The sequence below is a fragment of the Branchiostoma lanceolatum genome, chromosome 10, assembly GCF_035083965.1.
Source record: "Branchiostoma lanceolatum isolate klBraLanc5 chromosome 10, klBraLanc5.hap2, whole genome shotgun sequence".
NCBI lineage: Eukaryota > Metazoa > Chordata > Leptocardii > Amphioxiformes > Branchiostomatidae > Branchiostoma > Branchiostoma lanceolatum.
The window spans coordinates 293730-312541 of record NC_089731.1 but is presented as its reverse complement, the minus strand read 5'-3'; the positions used below and the strand labels follow the sequence as shown (position 1 = coordinate 312541).

Here is an 18812-nt window from a genome sequence, read left to right as displayed (position 1 = left end):
GACGTTCTTCATGAGATGAACATCCCTGCGTGGCACCCAGGGACCTGTAGTTCAGACCGCTATGTGGATTCATGTATTTGTCCAGTCTTGTATCAATCTTGTTCAGCGAGACAGCAGGCCCATTTTACAACATTCCTTTTGACATAGAATAGCTACGCTCGTGACCAAAGCATACACATCAACTTCTCACGCTGACAGGAGAAATACATTCGGGGACAGCACGGTATCAACTAAACACCCCCATCTGATGCCGTTGCTTGGAAACCGGTACAAAATACTTTGTCCGGATGTACCGTTTTGTAATACTTGTTGCACAAGGTGTATTAAAGTCTGTGAGTGATGAACAATGTTAAAAACGTCAACAAGCTTATGAAAACAAACGCGCATTCTTGAAGATTAAATCAGGCAGAAAGATTTAAATGCTTCAATATGGATGAATAAGAATCCAGTGAAGTGAGGTATTTAGGTCAGGTATTAATAGTTTTGTCCAGAGGCACGCATGTACGGTATAACATTGTGAGTTAGGATTATGTATATGATTTATGCATGCCTTGATACATGAGTACAGAAACGTGATGTGGTACTGAACTCATAGGGTCAGGGTTTCCTCAAACAAATTGATAATATGTCCGTGCAAAAGAACATCTAACACCTACAGCTTTAGAATATTTTTCCTTGACACTTAATTCGGGCTGTGACTGACTAACTTAAAGACTGCTAAATTTCGATTATCACAGACTGAACACAGGATACAGAGTCTCCTTAACCCTTAAGCTGCCAGGTTTTTTAGCCAAGTAAAAATCAAAAATGTTTGATCCCTGACCTCCCTCACGAAACCTGCGAAACACCCGGTGGCACTAACTCCCCTAACTTCCCGGCTTCGCGCGCTACACGCACGCAAAGCTGTTTTATTCTGGGGAATACCCTATCCCGGTTATAACCGGGTCCAGCACACAAGGCATATTTCTCTATCCCTAGTTAAGTCGGGACTGGCAGCTTAAGGGTTTTAAAAAAGGAGAAGCCCCAACAACAAAAAAGGAGGAGGCCTCCCTAGACAAAATATTCATTAAGTTATGTGAACGGTAGGAAAAGTTACTACTAGCAATTACACTTAAATGGAAGTTCTATTAAGTCCAACAAAAAAGTAGCTAAATTATTTTAAATCGTGATTTATGGTAAGCTCTAGGAAAACTTTAATCTGCTATCATATCCATGTCATGCCAAGCTAAGGACCAACTCTCCCGGCAGAGGTTTAACGTTACTTTCTTAAGACTGATACTCGCTTTTCGACAGCCAACAGAAGAAATGTATTCGACTGTCGACATGTCAGAAAGCGGGTACCAGTCAGCAGAAGGTAGAAATCTCCCCTCCCACCTCTGCTTGGAGAGCGTTCATGTCTCTAATGCTCTGCCTTAGTCCTCACTGAAGGAGACGACGAACAGCGAGGAGGTCTTTCGGGCCCTGTCGGCTCCTTCCGGGAGACTTCGGGCGCGCTGCCGGGAGCCCGAAGGGGTACGAGGCGTCTCCGATGGTCTCCGGAGATTGCCGAGCTCCAGCTGTGGTTGAGACTGCCGATTCCGCTGGACAGGCCCGCACGGGAGGAAGCTGGCGTCACTTCCGATGGAGACCTGTAGATTCAATCCAATTCAATTCAATTTACAACTAGACAGTAATTTTAATGATCTGCAAATTATCTGTAATGAATGTCCGTTATGCTGTCGTCGTCACTGTATGTATTGTTATGTCTACTGTTGATAAGAAGTCCAGGAAGACTAGTCGGCACAACACATATGGATTTTCTTCAATAAAGTCAAAATAAATGCTCATTGATCAACATGGAAGACAATGTCTGGGATCAAGCTGGTGTGTTACGCCTAATGGCGGTTATACCGGCTATATAGATACAGATACAGATACAGAATACAGATACAGATACAGAATGTTTGAGTGGATGTATTTACAGTATATGTACGAATTGTACAGCGAGAGCACCGTCCTCATCTGCGAAGTTACAGACAGCAAAGATGTTAAAAATTGATTATTTAGATTGAATCATGACAAACCATTAACTTGTACGCTGATATTCACTGTATTTTGTCCGGCGTTGAGAAGGAAGTTAAAATTTACCTGCCCAGATCCTCTCCTTGTGGTGACGTAGTAGGTGACAGCGGGGTCAATGACCTCTGTCGCCATGACGACTGGCTCGCTGCGGAGTCCCAGGTGACGTCAGACCTCCCGCCGGATGTGGCCGGTGGCCCACTTCCGGTGCCGAGTGCGGAGCGACGACTGCCGAAGACGCGCGACTTGCTTTCGCTGCGTCCGTATGACGTCACGATCTGCTTGTCTCGCAGACGCCGCTGCAGAGCCTCGATCTCGCGCAGTTTGAAGTCGAGGGCGGCCTCCAGGCGCGCCATCTCCTCTTCCCGGCTCAGGTCGCCTGGAAACCAAATGAAGTTTGGTTCAAAGTTCAAGTCCTTCTCACACCGATAGTGTGATAGCGATTTCATTTCCATAGCCTTTTAAACACACAGCTTTGCAAGCACAGAAGACATCACAATATCGTATAGGGGCAAAATCCATCAACTTGTTTCCACATGTTACTTTTGTCTGTGCATTTTTAGCCTCCGTTGCAGTCCTTTTCCCCGCGGCGTTTTTTTTTTTTCATTTTTTTTTTTTTTGTGGGGGGGGGGCGCCGCGTATCTGCTTGGGATCTCGTATCCGCCGTGCCCCTGTGTCCGCTATAGACCCTGTATCAGGGGCACGGCGGATACGAGATCCAAAGCAGATACGCGGCGCCCCCCCCCCCCAAAAAAAATTGAAAAAAAAAACGCCGCGGGGAAAAGGACTGCAACGGAGGCTAGTGCATTTTGTTGTATTAGGCAGCAAAGAATACGGGAATAGGCAAATTCGTATTTGGTTCTTGCTGTCATACAATACCCGCCAAATTTCCCACACAACACAACGCGACGCAACTTTTCCTCACCTTCCTCTACACAGCTGTCCTCTCCTGCAGCTCCAGCCTCTCCCGCCAGGTGGAGCTCGATCCGAACCTCGATCTGGTTGAACTCCTGTACGCGCATGCCCAGTTCCGTGGCCAACCGGTTGAGTTCAGAGGTCGAATCGCCCGTCGCCTCCTGTCTAGACACTTTTGTCTTCTTCCTGTGAAACATAAAGCCTAGGTTACACATAGCCGAACATGGCCTCCCGACTCTCCCCCGACCATGGTTAGAGTGATTCGGGAGTGATTCGGGAGCTAGCTCGGTTGGCGTTCGGCCGAGTCGGCTGGCGTTCGGCTGAGTCGGCTGGCGTTCGGCTGAGTCGGCTGGTGTTCGGCTGCGCCAGCCGAATGTTTTGAAAATTTCAAAACATTCGGCTCTGGACGGAGGGTCTGAAATGGGTCGGCTGGTGTTCGGCTGGTGTTCGGCGCGGTCGGCTAGTGCTCGGCTGGTATTCGGGATTGAGTCAGTAGTAAAATTAGAACCTTAACCACGCCAGAAACACTACTGACTTACTCCCAACTAGTTTCCAACCTACCCATAACTCACCCCAAGGCCGTAGACAAAACTCTGCTAACTAATTCTCAACCAAGTGACTACTATCGGAACGTGGGCGAATCACCCCCGACCTTCACACGACCAAAAACAAGGAAGAACACTAAAAGCAGTATTAAAGCTAGCCATGATCCGAATTCGATCTCTCGGTGATGTTAACAACATAATAGAATGGATTATTTTAACTAAAACCGAAAATGACCCCTCTTTTGAAAGTCGCTGAATATGTCCATTTAAATTCGTGAGAGGGTCTGCAATCGGTCGGGGTTTAGTCAGGAGAGATTCGGCAGTCTGCGGCTAGAGGTCGGGATGGTTGGGAGTAAGCTAGATAGCATTCGGGGCCCATTCGGGAGTAATTCGTGTACTGGTTAGGAGATGATCGGCGCATCTTCGGCGCATGTTCGGCGCCAAAGATAGGCGTGGCCCAAAAACTGGTCAGAATGCTCCCGAACTACCGCCGACCTGAGTCGGCTAGCGTTCGGGAGCCATGTTCGGCTATGTGTAACCTAGGCTTAAGGTTCATAGTACTAGTGTACTTAAAATACTGTTATAGCTCGATATGCAGTCCTTGTCAACATTCCAATGCTATCCTGTCTTTGTCAGCGGGGCTAGTCCCATTTGTAATAGCCACAGGCTAGTTGGTCAGCCCTGGCTGTGTGTGCTGAACAGCCAAACCAATAAATAAAGTAAATGATAAAAATAAGGTCCACAAATTTTAAGGGAGACCCATTTTTAATAAATTCATTACTTTATCCTCTGTCTCCTCCGATAAACCACATATATCATGTAATGTAAACGTGTCGCAACAAGTCTTCAGTTAGCCATCCAGACATCAGATGATAATGTAAAAGCCAAGTAATAACATTAGAAAATAACATATCACTTGGAAGGCGCACAAGATGAAGGAGAGCCAAACATCGATTTGGACACTGATTGTCCCAAAGCCCAAGATCTTGGAAAAAAAGTCCATTGGCTATTATTTAAATAAGAAGCCACTACCACTCTTATAACTGAACATAAGGTTTATTTTGCATGACGGTAAGATGTAGAAGTGTTTCACAGTTATTCTGAATTCAAGCAGAAGTCCTACTTTTTGGGGTCCTCTGACGGGAAGAACTTGCTCCTGAGCATGCGCAGTTCGTGCTTGGCGTGCTCCGTCCGCATCAGCACCATGGCCAGCTCTTGTTCAGCCTCGCGCACGCGCAGTCGCGCCAGGTCCGTCAGGCGATGCAGCTCCTTAGACTCCTTCACCTGTAGGTTGTTTGTTTGTTTCATCAAAATGTCAAGAAAATAAGACAATACAATACTAAGTTAAATAGGTCTGAGACGTCATAGGGAACAAGTAAAATGAACAACCAAGACATAGAGAGAAAGACAACAAGAAAGAAAGTAAGTAGGAGGTAGGGACAGAAAAAGAAGGTCAGTAAGAGAGAGAGAGAGAGGTCATAGCGCCGTCCATTGACTCCCTATGCTGAGGTCAGGACGATGACAAAAATGTTGGAATTGAACTTGGATACTTGTACACTTTGATTCACTCCATCGTGTAGTACTATTAGTCGAGTAAGAAAAAGCAAATTTTGTGTAATGATTGAACATATTTCCCCTCACATGTTTGGCGTTCATCCTGCCCTGTCGCTCGTCCAGTTCGAACCGCATCCGGTCGTACCGCTCCGTCATGTCCGCCCGCAGCTGCTGGCAGCTCACCTGCACACCCTGGCGGAACGACTCATATCTGCAGCAAAAAGTCACGCGTTTGAAATTTACCCGTATGCGCTTCATGTTCACGGCTTTAGGATTTTGGATTTCATTGGGATTGCAACAGTGCAATACACGTGGAACACAGGCACCTATTGCTGATGCCGTGACCCACACATAATATACCCGTTTTTTAAACTTGGCTGGAGTGGGGAAAGTCGTGTAAAGTGCCCTTTTCCCAAGGGCACAAGATCGGTGGTGTCAGGGGATTCGAACCCGGGACCCTTGGATTCTGGGCCGAAAACCCTGCCGTTACGCCACACGACCCCACAACACATGTTCACGGTTTGAACAGCGCATGCGCAGTAGGGTACATTGTGTCAAAGTTAAAGGCTCCTGCGGGGGTCGCGGATAACTGATGAGAACTTGAATTGTTAGGGGCCTCCATTCACACCCACACATTTGACCTTGCTCATGCGCAATAGAACCTTGAACATGCTTATTTACTTAGACGAGCATCCATCTATTTCTAGCGCCATGATTCTATAGGGAACGGCGATCATAGGGACTTTGCATTATTATTGATATGATTTTGAGTCAGCTTGGTGGACCAAGCATTTAGTTCTTAAATGTTATGTTGACCCCTTGACATGCCCTCATCTCGACCCCCATGAAAAGCGGCCCTGATGGCCGAATGGAGCTTCTTTGAGAATAGATAAAGGCAAAATAAACAAACAAACGGAATAACGATTGTTATTAATATGATTTTGATTATTATTGGTATGATTTTGCGTCACCTTGGTGGACCAAGTATTTAGTTATTTATTGTTATGTTGACCCCTTGACATGCCCTCATCTCGACCCCCATGAAAAGCGGCCCTGATGGCCGAATGGAGCTTCTTTGAGAATAGATAAAGGCAAAATAAACAAACAAACGGAATAACGATTGTTATTGATATGATTTTGATTATTATTGGTATGATTTTGCGTCACCTTGGTGGACCAAGTATTTAGTTATTTATTGTTATGTTGACCCCTTGACATGCCCTCATCTCGACCTCTATGAAAAGCGAGAATAAACGAACGGAAGCTAGGATGGGTATACTTCTGTCTCTTCTGGGATGTAAAAAAAAATATCCCAGACCCCCCCTATTAAAAAGAGTGATTAGTATGATCCTAACCTTTCCCGCTCTTCTGTTTTCTTCTTTTGCAAAGCCTCGGCCATCCCCTCCAGCATCCTGTCGTACTCCCCTCTCAGGTCCGCAACCCGCCTCTCCTGCTGCTCCTCCCAGGTCCGCAACACCTCCTCGTTCTCAGCCGCTTCTTTCACCATGGCCTCCGTCTTCTCCTTCTGGGCTTCCTGGTCCTGGAGATGGGGAAAAAACACAGTACTCTTTGTATGACATCAATCATGTTTCTATAGGATCTCGTTACAAATATGCAGACGGAGGATTATAACAATTATGTCGTTTCGCACATAGACACTCATTACACGCATACACACATACTCGGAGATAGAGACACAACTAAACTTGTAAATAAAGGAGGAAATTAAGTGTCAGATGGTAAGTGCCCTACAGCAACAGGATTCCGTATAGACCGTGCCAGTCACCAGAGAATAATTTCACGCACCCATGAAATCATAGAAAAAAAAAGAACAATGAAAGATGAAACAGAAGCTAACGTACCTGTAGAGAAGCCGACATCGCCTCCTGCAGGTTTCCCACCACGTTTTGAAACTCTTTGATGAGCGCGTTGTGCCTTTCGTCCACTTTCCGCTGGGTGTCGCTGTTCTGCTGTGCGACGTCCTGTATTCCTTTCCTTAGCGTTTCAACCTGCCAAGTTGAGATACAAACAGAACATGTTACAAGAGACACGGTAGGTCAATACTGCCTCCGATAGCTGTTAGCTGGGGTCGTGTGTGCATTGCATGATGTAACTGACTGTTTTGCGTTGTGCATGTTGCAGAAATTGAAGGTAATAAGGCCACAGCAAGTAAATTTTATGGATGACATCCTCCGCAGACTCCAAAATTAATGAGATAGGGCGAAAAAAAAACAAGGCGGGCCAAAAAAAACAAGATTCCTATATTTTAAAATTTTGAGATCATAAGTCTTATTAAACAAGAATTGAGGCGACGAAATATGATATTATGACCAACAGGTCTTTTATTCCTGTATTCAACCAATGAGGTTTCATATATAATACAAAACCTCCTTGATTTAATGTAAACATGTCCTAGTAGATGTGTATACATCTCAATAGACTAACTACAACAAATGCAGAAAAGAGCTTGTTGTACCATCATATGCATCTGAAGCAACTACACTGGGAATTCATATGCGATGAAACACCTTGTGTATACAGCTCAATTAACTAGACCCCCTCCCCATTATCTATATAATGTCCTTGCTAGAACAAATGCAGAAAACAGCTTGTTAACTTATTATACCGTCATGGGCAGGAACTGCACTGGGTATTCATATGCAATGAAACACCTTAGACTGTCAACATTAAACTGTTCTTGAAGATGTGTATACAGCTCAATTAACTAGAACAAACCCTGAAAACAGCTTGTCATACCATCATGGGCAGGAACTACACTGGGTATTCATTAGCCGTGGCGACTAACGAAGGATGTTTTTGCTTGATATTCCATATACAAGAAGGGATAGTACATGTAATATCAAGCAAAAACACCCTTCGTTCGTCGCCACGGCTAGGTATTCATATGGAAGGAAACACCTTAAACTGTCAACGTTTACGACATATTTGCCTATTTTTGGCATGTTGACCACAGTCGGAGGGCAATGAAATTTCTTGTTTTTTATTTCGAAATCAGGCGAAAATTAATGAGCGCGCTGATGTCATCCATAAAAATTACTTGCTGTGGCCTAACTATGGAATACACAACGTGAGTTCAAAGGTCGTCGAAAGACTAGGGGAATCCCCTGACCTTGACACACCTGGACCGGCCGCCATCTTGGTTCCACATGTAGGGACTTCCTGACTCAGTACGTCCTTCTACCGGACGCTACACCTTGTAAACGTCACTTGAAGCGCCGTTAACTGACGTTGACGCACCTGTATTTACGTCTGGCATTGTTTGACGTCACAACTAGTCGTAAAGGTCCCGTGTATCAGGTGCATTCCGGTGAACACCGCGAAAGCAAGATGGCTCTCACAATGAAAGCTGCGCTTGAAATGAACGCCGACGCCTGTGTTGTTGTGAGCGGGCTCACGGGCGGCGTGAACAGCCGGGCGCTGAGGGAGCATTTCCTGACTGAGGACAGCGACTTCGGAATAAAAAAACTGGTCACGTTTCCAAAACTAGGAACTGCACTGGTAGAGTTCCTGACGCCGAAAGGTGCGTACATTTATTTTTTGCGATACTTGGGCCGGGATAACGTTTGATACAAGTATTTCTGTCTGTATCTTTCTTCATAATGATGAAACAATAGAAATTCTTAAAAATTACATTTCTTCTTAAAAATGACAAAAAGATAGAACATATTCATACCTTTATTCAAGTATCTTGGAAAACATTTTTTTCAGTTTACAATTTTCTACCCCTATTTTCTCCGTTAACGAAAAATAGCGTTTTGTTGACACTGTCAGCTGGGGGAAGAAGATCTGAGCTCTAAGTCATGTCGATATCGTTCCTGTAGGCGCTGCCGACGTGCTGGCAACCGAGACAGAGCTGCAGGTGAGACGGCTGCGGTCAGTGCTTCCTAAAGATGAAGACGTGACAACCTTGCCGAGAGAGAGGAGTGCTGTGAATGTACATGTACTCTTCGACCTGTACACATTCCTCCTATCACTGCCCCGTCCGCGTGATCACATTGAACATGGGCTTCAATCAGGTAAATGGATGCTTTTATCGTACAATCGCTAGATTGTCCACATTTCAGACATTCCATCCTGAACGAGCCACTATCAAAGCAGAAGGCCTAGGCAATAAGGGTTACTGTGCCGTATAACAAACTGGTCATTTGAAAAAAAGCAAAATTTTAAATAACGTACACCAACAAGCGCAGGTTTCATGACTTATGTTAGAAGGCCTGTGCATGATACCTGGTGAACGTACGTTTTATCCAAGTTTTTATTTTATTTTTTTATTTAGATCACCATATTAAGTGTTAAACTGATTATCGCCTTTTATTGTTCGACTTAACTAATATTGAAACAATCAATCTTGTTAATTGTGTAAAGACCCAAAGGGGCGAGTACGCCGCACCCGGGATTAGAACCCATATGGTCTAGTGGTTAGGATTTGGCGCTCTCACCGCCAAGGCCCGGGTTCGATTCCCGGTGTGGGAACCACTGTAAAAACCCAAAGGGGCGAGTACGCCGCACCCGGGATTAGAACCCCCGCCTGACGGCTTGGGAAATCAACGCGCTAACAACTAGGCTAAAAGGTCCGGACCAGTTAGACTGGTCAGTTAGTGGAGGTTGATCCCCACTGTTACAATTGTTCCAGGCGCATCTCGGGTGCCAGAGGGAATTGATGACGTGGGTGACCTCAATATGGATGCAGACGCCTGTGTTGTTGTGAGTGGCTTTCCGGGTGATGTGGACAACATAATGTTTCACATTGGCATCCGTCGGGCCAAATGCATAAGACAGGCGGTCGTGTTTCCTGCAACAGGAACCGCTTTGATGGAGTTCTTCACGCCAGGGTGTAAGTACACACATGTGTATCCACCAAGTGTACATCAGATAATGATAACGCTATCATAACAGGTCCAAGTTTGTAATAATCTTGCGCGGCTTTTAAGAATTTGTTCCTCAGTTAGCATAATTCAAACCGTTGCAGCTTTATCGACTGGACGTCTATGTTTTCAATACGTTTTTGTCTAAAGGAAGAATTACAAAAAAAGAATTGAAAACCCTATCATACGATGCTAAATATACCCCCAAAGTCAAGTATACTATAGTAGGCTTTTCAATTTCTGTGTAGCTTTCCTTTAATTTCCACTGCCACGTCAAAAGAAGGTAGCAAACATTTCAGAGAGAACCTCTGATATCTCGGCCAGGCTGAGGTTGAAGTCATCGTGTATAATGTATTGTGCATGTTTTTTACGATGGATATTGATATTGTTTAACTGTTAAGCAAATGTTTATTATATCGTTCTTATGGCAAATCGTTCATACAGGGGCTGCCAACGTTCTCGCAGACCAAAACCGACTGTTTGAGAAAACAGGACTGCGAGCGATGGATCTGGCGCATCTGTTTTCTCCAAACGAAGACGCGACAACCTCAGAGACACAGCTGTCTCGGCTAGAGCAACAACTTGAGTCCGCCAAGAAGGACCTAAGAAACAAAGAACAGCAGCTTCAGGGTGTGATGACGGAAAACGAGCATCTAAAAACTGTGCAGATGAGCCTGAAGAAACAGCTAACGGGTGAAAAACAAGCGAATAGATGTGCGCTCGAGCTGTGTCAAAGGCTGGAACAAGACAACGTCCATCTAAAGAACCAGGCAGAAGCCGACAAGAGGGTGAATGCACGGTTGAGAGAGCAGAACTCCTCGTTCAACATCAGCTCGTACGACATGAGCCGAGATCGTCGCGGGACCGCCGTCATCATCAACAACATGCACTTTGAGGACATGGCCGACCGAGATGGGGCTGAGAGAGACACAGGTTAGAGTCTGACATTAGAGAAGGGAGAGATAGAGAGAGGGGGGAGAGAGATAGGGAGAGAGAGAGAGAGAGAGAGAGAGAGAGAGAGAGAGAGAGAGAGAGAGAGAGAGAGTTAGGGAGGGAGAGAGGGAGGGAGGGAGGGAGGGAGGGAGGGAGGGAGGGAGGGAGGGAGGGAGGGAGGGAGGGAGGGAGGGAGGGAGGGAGGGAGGGAGGGAGGGAGGGAGGGAGGGAGGGAGGGAGGGAGGGAGGGAGGGAGGGAGGGAGGGAGGGAGGGAGGGAGGGAGATTGCTAGATAGATTGTTTGATGGACGGGTGTTGGTATGTGTGAGTGTCGGATATATGGATAGAAAGCTAGAAAAGCCTTTTTATTCTATATCTATTTCTTACAGATCGCCTCCGAGAAGTCTTCGAAAGCCTCGGGTTCACCGTCGTGACCTTCCATGACCTTGACCACTCCAAGATGGTGTCCGCCATGAAGGACCAGGGAAAGGCCGACCACTCCAACTCCGACTGTTTCGTCTGCTGCATCATGTCGCACGGCACCATGGGAAAGGTCTACTCCTCCGATGACGTAGGCATAGATATCTGTGAGCTCATGAAACCCGTCAATGCTAAGAAATGTCCCTCTCTCAAAGGCAAGCCGAAGCTGTTCTTCATTCAGGCCTGTCAGGGGGAGAAAAGTCAGGGGAGGGAGGGCTTGGATGGCGAGCATGACGCCAAACCCGTCCCCTTCATCTGCCACGAAGCCGACTTCTTCCTGGGCCTGGCCACGGTCCCAGGCTATGTGGCCAGGCGGGACCGGGACGGGGCTCCCTATGTGCACCATTTGGCAAAAATGCTGGCAGATTTCGGCCCGACTCACGATCTGTCCGCCATCATGGCCATGGTGTGCGACAAAATGAACGACATCAATGACGACAAGTTCGGGTGGATCTCCTCAAACCACAGCACTCTGCGCAAAAAGGTCGTCTTCAACACAAAGTGATTAAATTCTGATCACAGTCAGTGGATGTAACAGAAGAACATTGTTTTGGTTTCATTAATTTTCTTTTGTTGACATCTATCAGTCATAGGACCAGGGTCATGAGGCACAGATATTTCTATGACTTCCTTCTACACTGATATTGTGTATATCTAATGCTTTAGTTAATTGGTAAAAGGTGGCTATCATATATAACATGATGGTCTTATGGCCCAAGATGGCGTTAACTTTGTGTCTTAGAGGTGCACTGTGGATTGTGAGTACATCGTTTTTACCTAATGTAAGGTTTACAGTATGTGGAGGAAGAATATGTTTCATAATGCATACTTAATATACAATCTTAGTCATTTGTGTTGTTTTGATTTCTGGATAACATTCACCACATTGTAAATGCCTTGTGCCAAGACTGTTGTTGTTGTTGATATCAATTGTTGACTCAGTACTTCTCGGCAATCAATATTGCTACTGCCAATTATTACCTGACATGTGAACACATATTTTCCCTTAAGTTGCTTCAGGCTCGTAGTATGTACAGAAAGTTGAAATGAATCAGAAATATATATGTTTATTTACAGGATTATACTTTCATTTGATTCAAGAGCCCCATTTACTACATGGTAACCCAGCTAAACAGCACTGACAAGTATGTGAATATGATATTAAGATTTTAATTCCGAAGAATGTTGTAATTTTGATGGTAACAATGAAATGCTTTATGTATACGTAAATTTGTTTGTAAACAAGCCTGTTAATTCAGCCTTAGAGCTGCCATGAGGCCTGTATCTGTTTGTTTGCTGAATAAACCTGTCATCATCATTCCTTTTGTTCTCATATCCGGATTATATTCACCATCAACACATTGTTAATACCCGGTGCCATGACTGTTGTCGCTGTTTTTATCAATAGTTGACTCATCACTTTCAAGTAACTATCATTAGTCACCTATAGCTAATCATTAGTCATTGCTATTGAGTGCCGTTGTGTTGACATTCTAACCTGACAATCCACTGTAAACATTGAAACAACAGAATAAACAGAAACAGACGGAGTAACACAGGCTGGAGTGTTTGTTGAGTGTGACATTGACACAACGACAAAGGCCGATCGAACAGCACTGCCTGGTATATCGTGTACACTGCAGCCCAGTACTTATGCCATTTCTGTCTTCTATATAGCAACATCAACTAATGGTCCTATTCAATCCACTCTTCCACAAAGGCTTAAGTCAACCCAAACACACGTCCATACTTGCAGGAAGTGTTTGATGACAACTCAGAACAGTACCTGTATATCACAGATATTATGTTGTGCATTTGTATAGATCCTTAGCTAAGTCCCCCTTATTTGCAACGCAAAAAGGTAGTGACAGCACGGTAGCAAAATCACAGTTTATAACTCTGAAAAAAGTACAGTATGATGACATTGTGCAGCAGCAGGAATGCAGCACTGCGGCCTTTGTGTATTTATAGCCTGGATGCCAACCGTAACCTATGACCTCTTTGCATGCATACAGCCAGCCAAGGTATATCGGTGGGGATTCCCCATGACGTCAGCCTATTGAGAACTGAGGCGCAGTTAAAGATTAGACAACACGATTCTTAAGGCTGAAGTCATTACCTATAAAAGCTCTTATTTGGGACTTTGTGTGCGTTGCATGAAGTAACTGACTGTTTTGCGTTGTGCATGCTTCAGACGTTGCAAGTATGGGTGAATATACAACGCCAGTTCAAAGGTCGTCAAAAGACGAGGGGAATCCCCTGACCTCCACACACCTGGACCGGCAGCCTTTTTGGTTTCACAGGTTTGGACTTCCTGATTCAGTACGTCCATTAAAGGACGCTACACCTTGTGAACGTCACTTGGGGCGTCGTTGACTGACGTTGACGCACCTGCGTTTGCGTCTGGCATTGTTTGACGCCACAACTAGTCGTACGGGTCCCGTGTATCAGGTGCGTTCAGGTGAACACCGTGAAAGCAAGATGGCTGCACTTGAAATGAACGCCGAAGCCTGTGTTAATGTAAGCGGGCTCCCGGATAGTGTGTACAGCCGGGCGCTGAGGTGGTGTTTCCAGTTTAACTACGCAATACGACGACTGGTCACGTTGCCAAAACTAGGAACTGCACTAATAGAGTTCCTGACGCCGGAAGGTGCGTACATTTCTTTTTGCCATACTTGGGCTGAGATATCGTTCGGTACGGATATTCCTGTCTATTTCTTTCTTCAGAATGACGAAACAATAGAAAATCTCAAAAATTACAGTTCTTCTCAAAAATGACAGAGAACATAACGTTATTCATACCTTCATTCAGGATTTTGGAAAGCTTTGTTTTTTTCAGTTTACAATTTTCTACCCCTATTTTCCCCGTTAACGAGGATGGGAGTTTGCTGGCACTGTGTGCTGCGGGACAGTCTGTGTTTTAACTCATATCGACATCATTCATGTAGACGCTGCCGACGTGCTGGCAAAGGAGACAGAGCTGCAGGTGAGAACGCTGCGGTCACTGCTTCCTAAAGATGAAGACATGACAACCCTGCCGAGAGAGACGTGTGCTCGGAACATGCTTTCCGACCTGTGGACATTCTTCAAGTCTCTGCCTCGTCCGCGTGATGATGTTGAACATGGACTTGAATCAGGTAAATGAATGCTTTTATCATAAGGTCGTTAGATTGTCCAATTTTCAGACATTCAATCTTGACCAGCCAAGCATGAAAGAAGAAGGCATGCAAGGGACAGACATGTAACAAAAGTCGTCACAATTTCTTCATGATTCCGAAACAAGATCAGTAAAATTTGTAAAAACAGAGGAGTCCACAACAAAACCTACACCAACATGCGCAGGTTTCACGATTAACGTTAATATGCTTGTTCAGGCTACCCAGTGAAAGTATTTTTATCCAGTAAAATTGAATAACTGTTAACTGATTATCGTTTTTACCGTTCGACTTCACTAATATTAAAACAATCTATCTTGGTCATTGCTCCAGACACATATCGGGTGCCAAAGGGAATTAATGGCGCGGCTGACCTCGACATGGATGCAGACGCCTGTGTTGTCGTGAGTGGGTTTCCGGGTGATGTGTACAGTATAATGTTTCATCTTTGCATCAGTCCGGCCAAATGCATAAGACAAGCAGTCGCGTTCCCTGCAACCGGAACCGTTCTGTTGGAGCTCTTCACGCCCGGGTGTAAGTACACTCATGTGCATCTGCTAATCTTGCAACAAATATGGTAACGCTATTGCAACAGGTCTAAGTTTTTAATCATCTTGCGCGGCTTATATCAATTTGTTCGTCAGTGGGCATTATTCAAATCATTGCAGCTTTATCAATTGTTCGCAATAATGTTGTGTCTTAATTTCCACTGAGACGTCAAAGGAAGGTAGCAGATATTTTTATGTTTGCAATAAGGTTTTGTCTTAAAGGAGAACTACACAAAAGAATTGAAAATCCTACTTTACGATGCTAAATATACCCCAAAGTCAAGTATATTATAGTGGGCTTTTCAATTTTGTGTGTAGCTTTCCTTTAATTTCCACTGAGACGTCAAAAGAAAGTAGCAAACATTTAAGAGAGAACCTCTGATATCTCGGCCAGGCTAAGGTTAAAGTCAACGTGTATAATGTATTGTGCATGTTCTAACGATGGATATTGATACTGTTATGTTTAACTAATAAACAAATGTTGATCTAATCGTTGTTATGGCAAATCGTACATACAGGGGCTGCCAACCTTCTCGCTCACCAGAACCGACTGTTTGAGAAGACAAGGCTGCGAGCGATGAATCTCGCGCATCTGTTTCCTCCAAACGAAGAAGCGACAACATCAGAGGGACAGCTGCTCCAGCTCAAGCAACATCTTGAGTCCGCCGAGCAGAACCTGAGGAGCAAAGAACAGCAGCTTCAGGGTGTGGTGACAGAAAACGAAGACCTAAAAACTGTGCAGATGCGCCTGAAGAAAGAGCTCACGCGTGAAAAACAAGCGAAAAGATGTGCACTCGAGCTGTGTCAGAGGCTAGAAGCAGAAACACTTCATCTAAAGAACCAGGCAGACATTGACAAGAGGGCGATAGAACGACTAAAGAATCAAGCAGAAGCCGACAGGAGGGAAAATGCACGGCTGAAAAAACGGATCTCCGCGTCCAACGGCATCAGTTCTTCATACGACCTGAGCCGATCTCCCCGCGGGACCGCCGTCATCATCAACAACATCCACTTTGAGGACATGGCCGACCGGGACGGGGCGGAGGGGGACACGGGTTAGAACAGAGAGAGAAGACAAAAAGATGGCTAGATAACTTGTTTGTTGTATGTGTGTGGGTTTTGGAAAAGTTATATAGATTGAGAGAGAGAGAGAGAGAGAGAGAGAGAGAGAGAGAGAGAGAGAGAGAGAGTGTGAGAGAGAGAGAGAGAGAGAGAGTGAGAGAGAGAGAGAGAGAGAGCGTGAGAGAGAGAGAGAGAGTGAGAGAGAGAGAGAGAGTCAGAGAGAGTCAGAGAGAGAGAGAGTCAGAGAGAGAGAGTGTGTGTGTGAGAGAGAGAGAGAGAGAGAGAGAGAAATCCTTTAGATAGACAGAGAGAGAGAGAGAGAACCTTCAATTTCCCTTATACTTTTAAGTATTCATTCCATGCAGATCGCCTCCGAGAAGTCTTTGAAAGCCTTGGGTTCACCGTCGTGACCTTCTATGACCTTGACAACAACAAGATGGTGGCCACCATAAAGGATCAGGGAAAGGCCGACCAGTCCAACTCCGACTGTTTCGTCTGCTGCATCATGTCGCACGGCACCATGGGAAAGGTCTACTCCTCCGATGACGTAGGCATAGATATCTGTGAGCTCATGAAGCCCGTCAATGCTAAGAAATGTCCGTCTCTCAAAGGCAAGCCGAAGCTGTTCTTCATTCAGGCCTGTCAGGGAGATAAACGTCAGGGGAGGGAGGGCTTGGATGGCGAGCATGACGCCAAACCCGTCCCCTTCATCTGCCACGAAGCCGACTTCTTCCTGGGCCTGGCCACGGTCCCAGGCTATGTGGCCAGGCGGGACCAGGACGGGGCTCCCTATGTGCACCATCTGGCAAAAATGCTGGCAGATTTCGGCCCGACTCACGATCTGTCCACCATCATGGCCATGGTGTGCGGCAAAATGAACGACATCAATGACGACAAGTTCGGGTGGATCTCCTCAAACCACAGCACTCTGCGCAAAAAGGTCGTCTTCAACGTGAAGTGATTTTTGATCAAAGTGGATGTAACAGAAGAACATTGTTTTGGTTTCATTAACTTTCTTCTGTTGGCATCCTTAGTTGTAGGTCCAGGGTCATGAGGCACAGATAGTTCTATGACTTCGTTCTACACTGACATTGTGTATAATTGTGTATGCTTTACGTTGCTGGTTAAATGTGGCTATCAGATCTAACATGATGTTTTTATAGTATAGTGGCGATCATATCTGACATGGCATGAACTATGTGTCCCCGAACTGTGTATTGTGATGACGTGTACTCACACCTTTACCTAATGTATGCAGAGGTAGATATTCACCAGGAATATGTTTCTGAATGTATACTTGCCTATATGATACTCCGATTTGTCTTGCTTTGATATCTGAATAGTATTCATCACATTGTAAACTCATTATGCAATGACTGTCGTTGTTTTTGTTATCAATAATTATTTACTCAGTACTCCTCGGTAATTATTATAGGTCAGCTACAGCTGATTATTGGTTGAATGTACGAACTGACATGTAAACACATCTTTACCTTATACTAGTAGCATGTAAGTGCGTCAGAAATATGTGAAGTGCAATATAGCTTTGGGTACTAAGTAGCATGTAAATGCATGAGGAATATGTGTAAGTTTCATATACTTGAATATACGTTTATTTCATTCGTCTTGTTCTCATATCCGGATAACATTTACCATTAGCACATTGTAGATATCTTCTGCCATAATGTTTTGCGCTGTTTCAATCAATGGTTAATTGACTCAGTCCTTTGCAGTATCTAATATTAGTCACCTGAAGATAATCACTAGCTAGTTCTATTTGAGTGCCGATTTGTTGACATTTAACCTTTGACATTCCAACCTGGCAATCCACTGTTACCATGTAAGCCACAGAATAAACATAGCAGGGCTGATTCTGGCTGGAGTGTTTGTTCTGTTGTGACGTTGACACAACAACAAAGGTTAATCAAATAGCATCACCCAATATATCTTGAAAACTGCAGACAAGAAATTTTGCTGAAGGTTTATGGTGCTATTGAATACTTTGTTTCACAAAGGCTTACGTCAACCAAAACACACCCGTTTAAGTGCATAGAGTTTGACAACTAGTCAAGTAGGTCACCCTGTCACCCTGTGCCTTTCAATAATTTCACCTGTCGCTGGGTGTCGCTGTTCTGCTGTGCGACCTCCTCTATGCCTTTCCTTAACCGTTGGACATGCCCAAGTTTAAATGCAAACAGAACATGTTACAATTGGTATTGTAAGTTAGTAATACCTCTGTTAGCTCGTATCTGGGACCTCGTGTGCATTGCATGATATTATTCATTGTGGTAAATGTTCGTTTTGCAAGAATTGAGAGTAATACTAATAACACCATATAGTACACAACGCAAGTTCAAAGGTCGTCAAAAGATGAGGGGAATCCCCTAACCTTGACAACACCTGGGCCGGCAGCCAATTTGGTTTCACACGTAGGTACTTCCTCATTCAGTACGTCTTTCTACAGGACGCTACACCTTGGGAACGTCATTTGGAGCGTCGTTGACTGACGTTGACGCATCTTTATTTGCGTCTGGCATTGTTTGACGCCACAATTAGTCCTAAAGGTCCCATATAACAGATGCATTCAGGTGAACACAAGTCAAGATGGCCCTCGAAATGAAAGCTGTAATTGAAATGGAGACCGACGCCTGTGTTGTTATGAGCGGGCTCCCGAAT

The 18812-nt window shown here is 44.9% G+C and overlaps 3 protein-coding genes and 1 non-coding gene across 4 annotated transcripts; 2 read left to right on the top strand and 2 right to left on the bottom strand.

The window, feature by feature from the left end:
• Positions 1-1012: 1012 nt before the first annotated feature.
• Positions 1013-3188, bottom strand: LOC136443771 (uncharacterized). Its single transcript, XM_066441134.1, has 3 exons — positions 2984-3188; positions 2128-2437; positions 1013-1628 (listed from the first exon to the last, which is right to left on the bottom strand). Exons 1-3 carry the CDS (start codon positions 3186-3188, stop codon positions 1400-1402), a joined length of 744 nt encoding a protein of 247 aa, XP_066297231.1. The 3' UTR covers positions 1013-1399.
• Positions 3189-4637: 1449 nt separating this feature from the next.
• Positions 4638-8228, bottom strand: LOC136443770 (ribonuclease Y-like). The gene is made up of 6 exons (XM_066441133.1): positions 8213-8228; positions 7699-7718; positions 6935-7081; positions 6428-6612; positions 5160-5283; positions 4638-4802 (listed from the first exon to the last, which is right to left on the bottom strand). The coding sequence occupies exons 1-6, from the start codon at positions 8226-8228 to the stop codon at positions 4638-4640; spliced, it is 657 nt and encodes a 218-aa protein (XP_066297230.1).
• Positions 8229-8244: 16 nt separating this feature from the next.
• On the top strand, positions 8245-18007 carry LOC136443769 (uncharacterized). The gene is made up of 9 exons (XM_066441132.1): positions 8245-8613; positions 8915-9109; positions 9727-9927; positions 10403-10891; positions 11281-11872; positions 13897-14021; positions 14320-14508; positions 15593-16129; positions 16502-18007. The coding sequence occupies exons 1-9, from the start codon at positions 8421-8423 to the stop codon at positions 17095-17097; spliced, it is 3117 nt and encodes a 1038-aa protein (XP_066297229.1). The 5' UTR covers positions 8245-8420; the 3' UTR covers positions 17098-18007.
• On the top strand, positions 9495-9566 carry Trnae-cuc (transfer RNA glutamic acid (anticodon CUC)). Its single transcript has one exon. It is a non-coding gene; the product is annotated as a tRNA-Glu (tRNA).
• Positions 18008-18812: the final 805 nt, after the last annotated feature.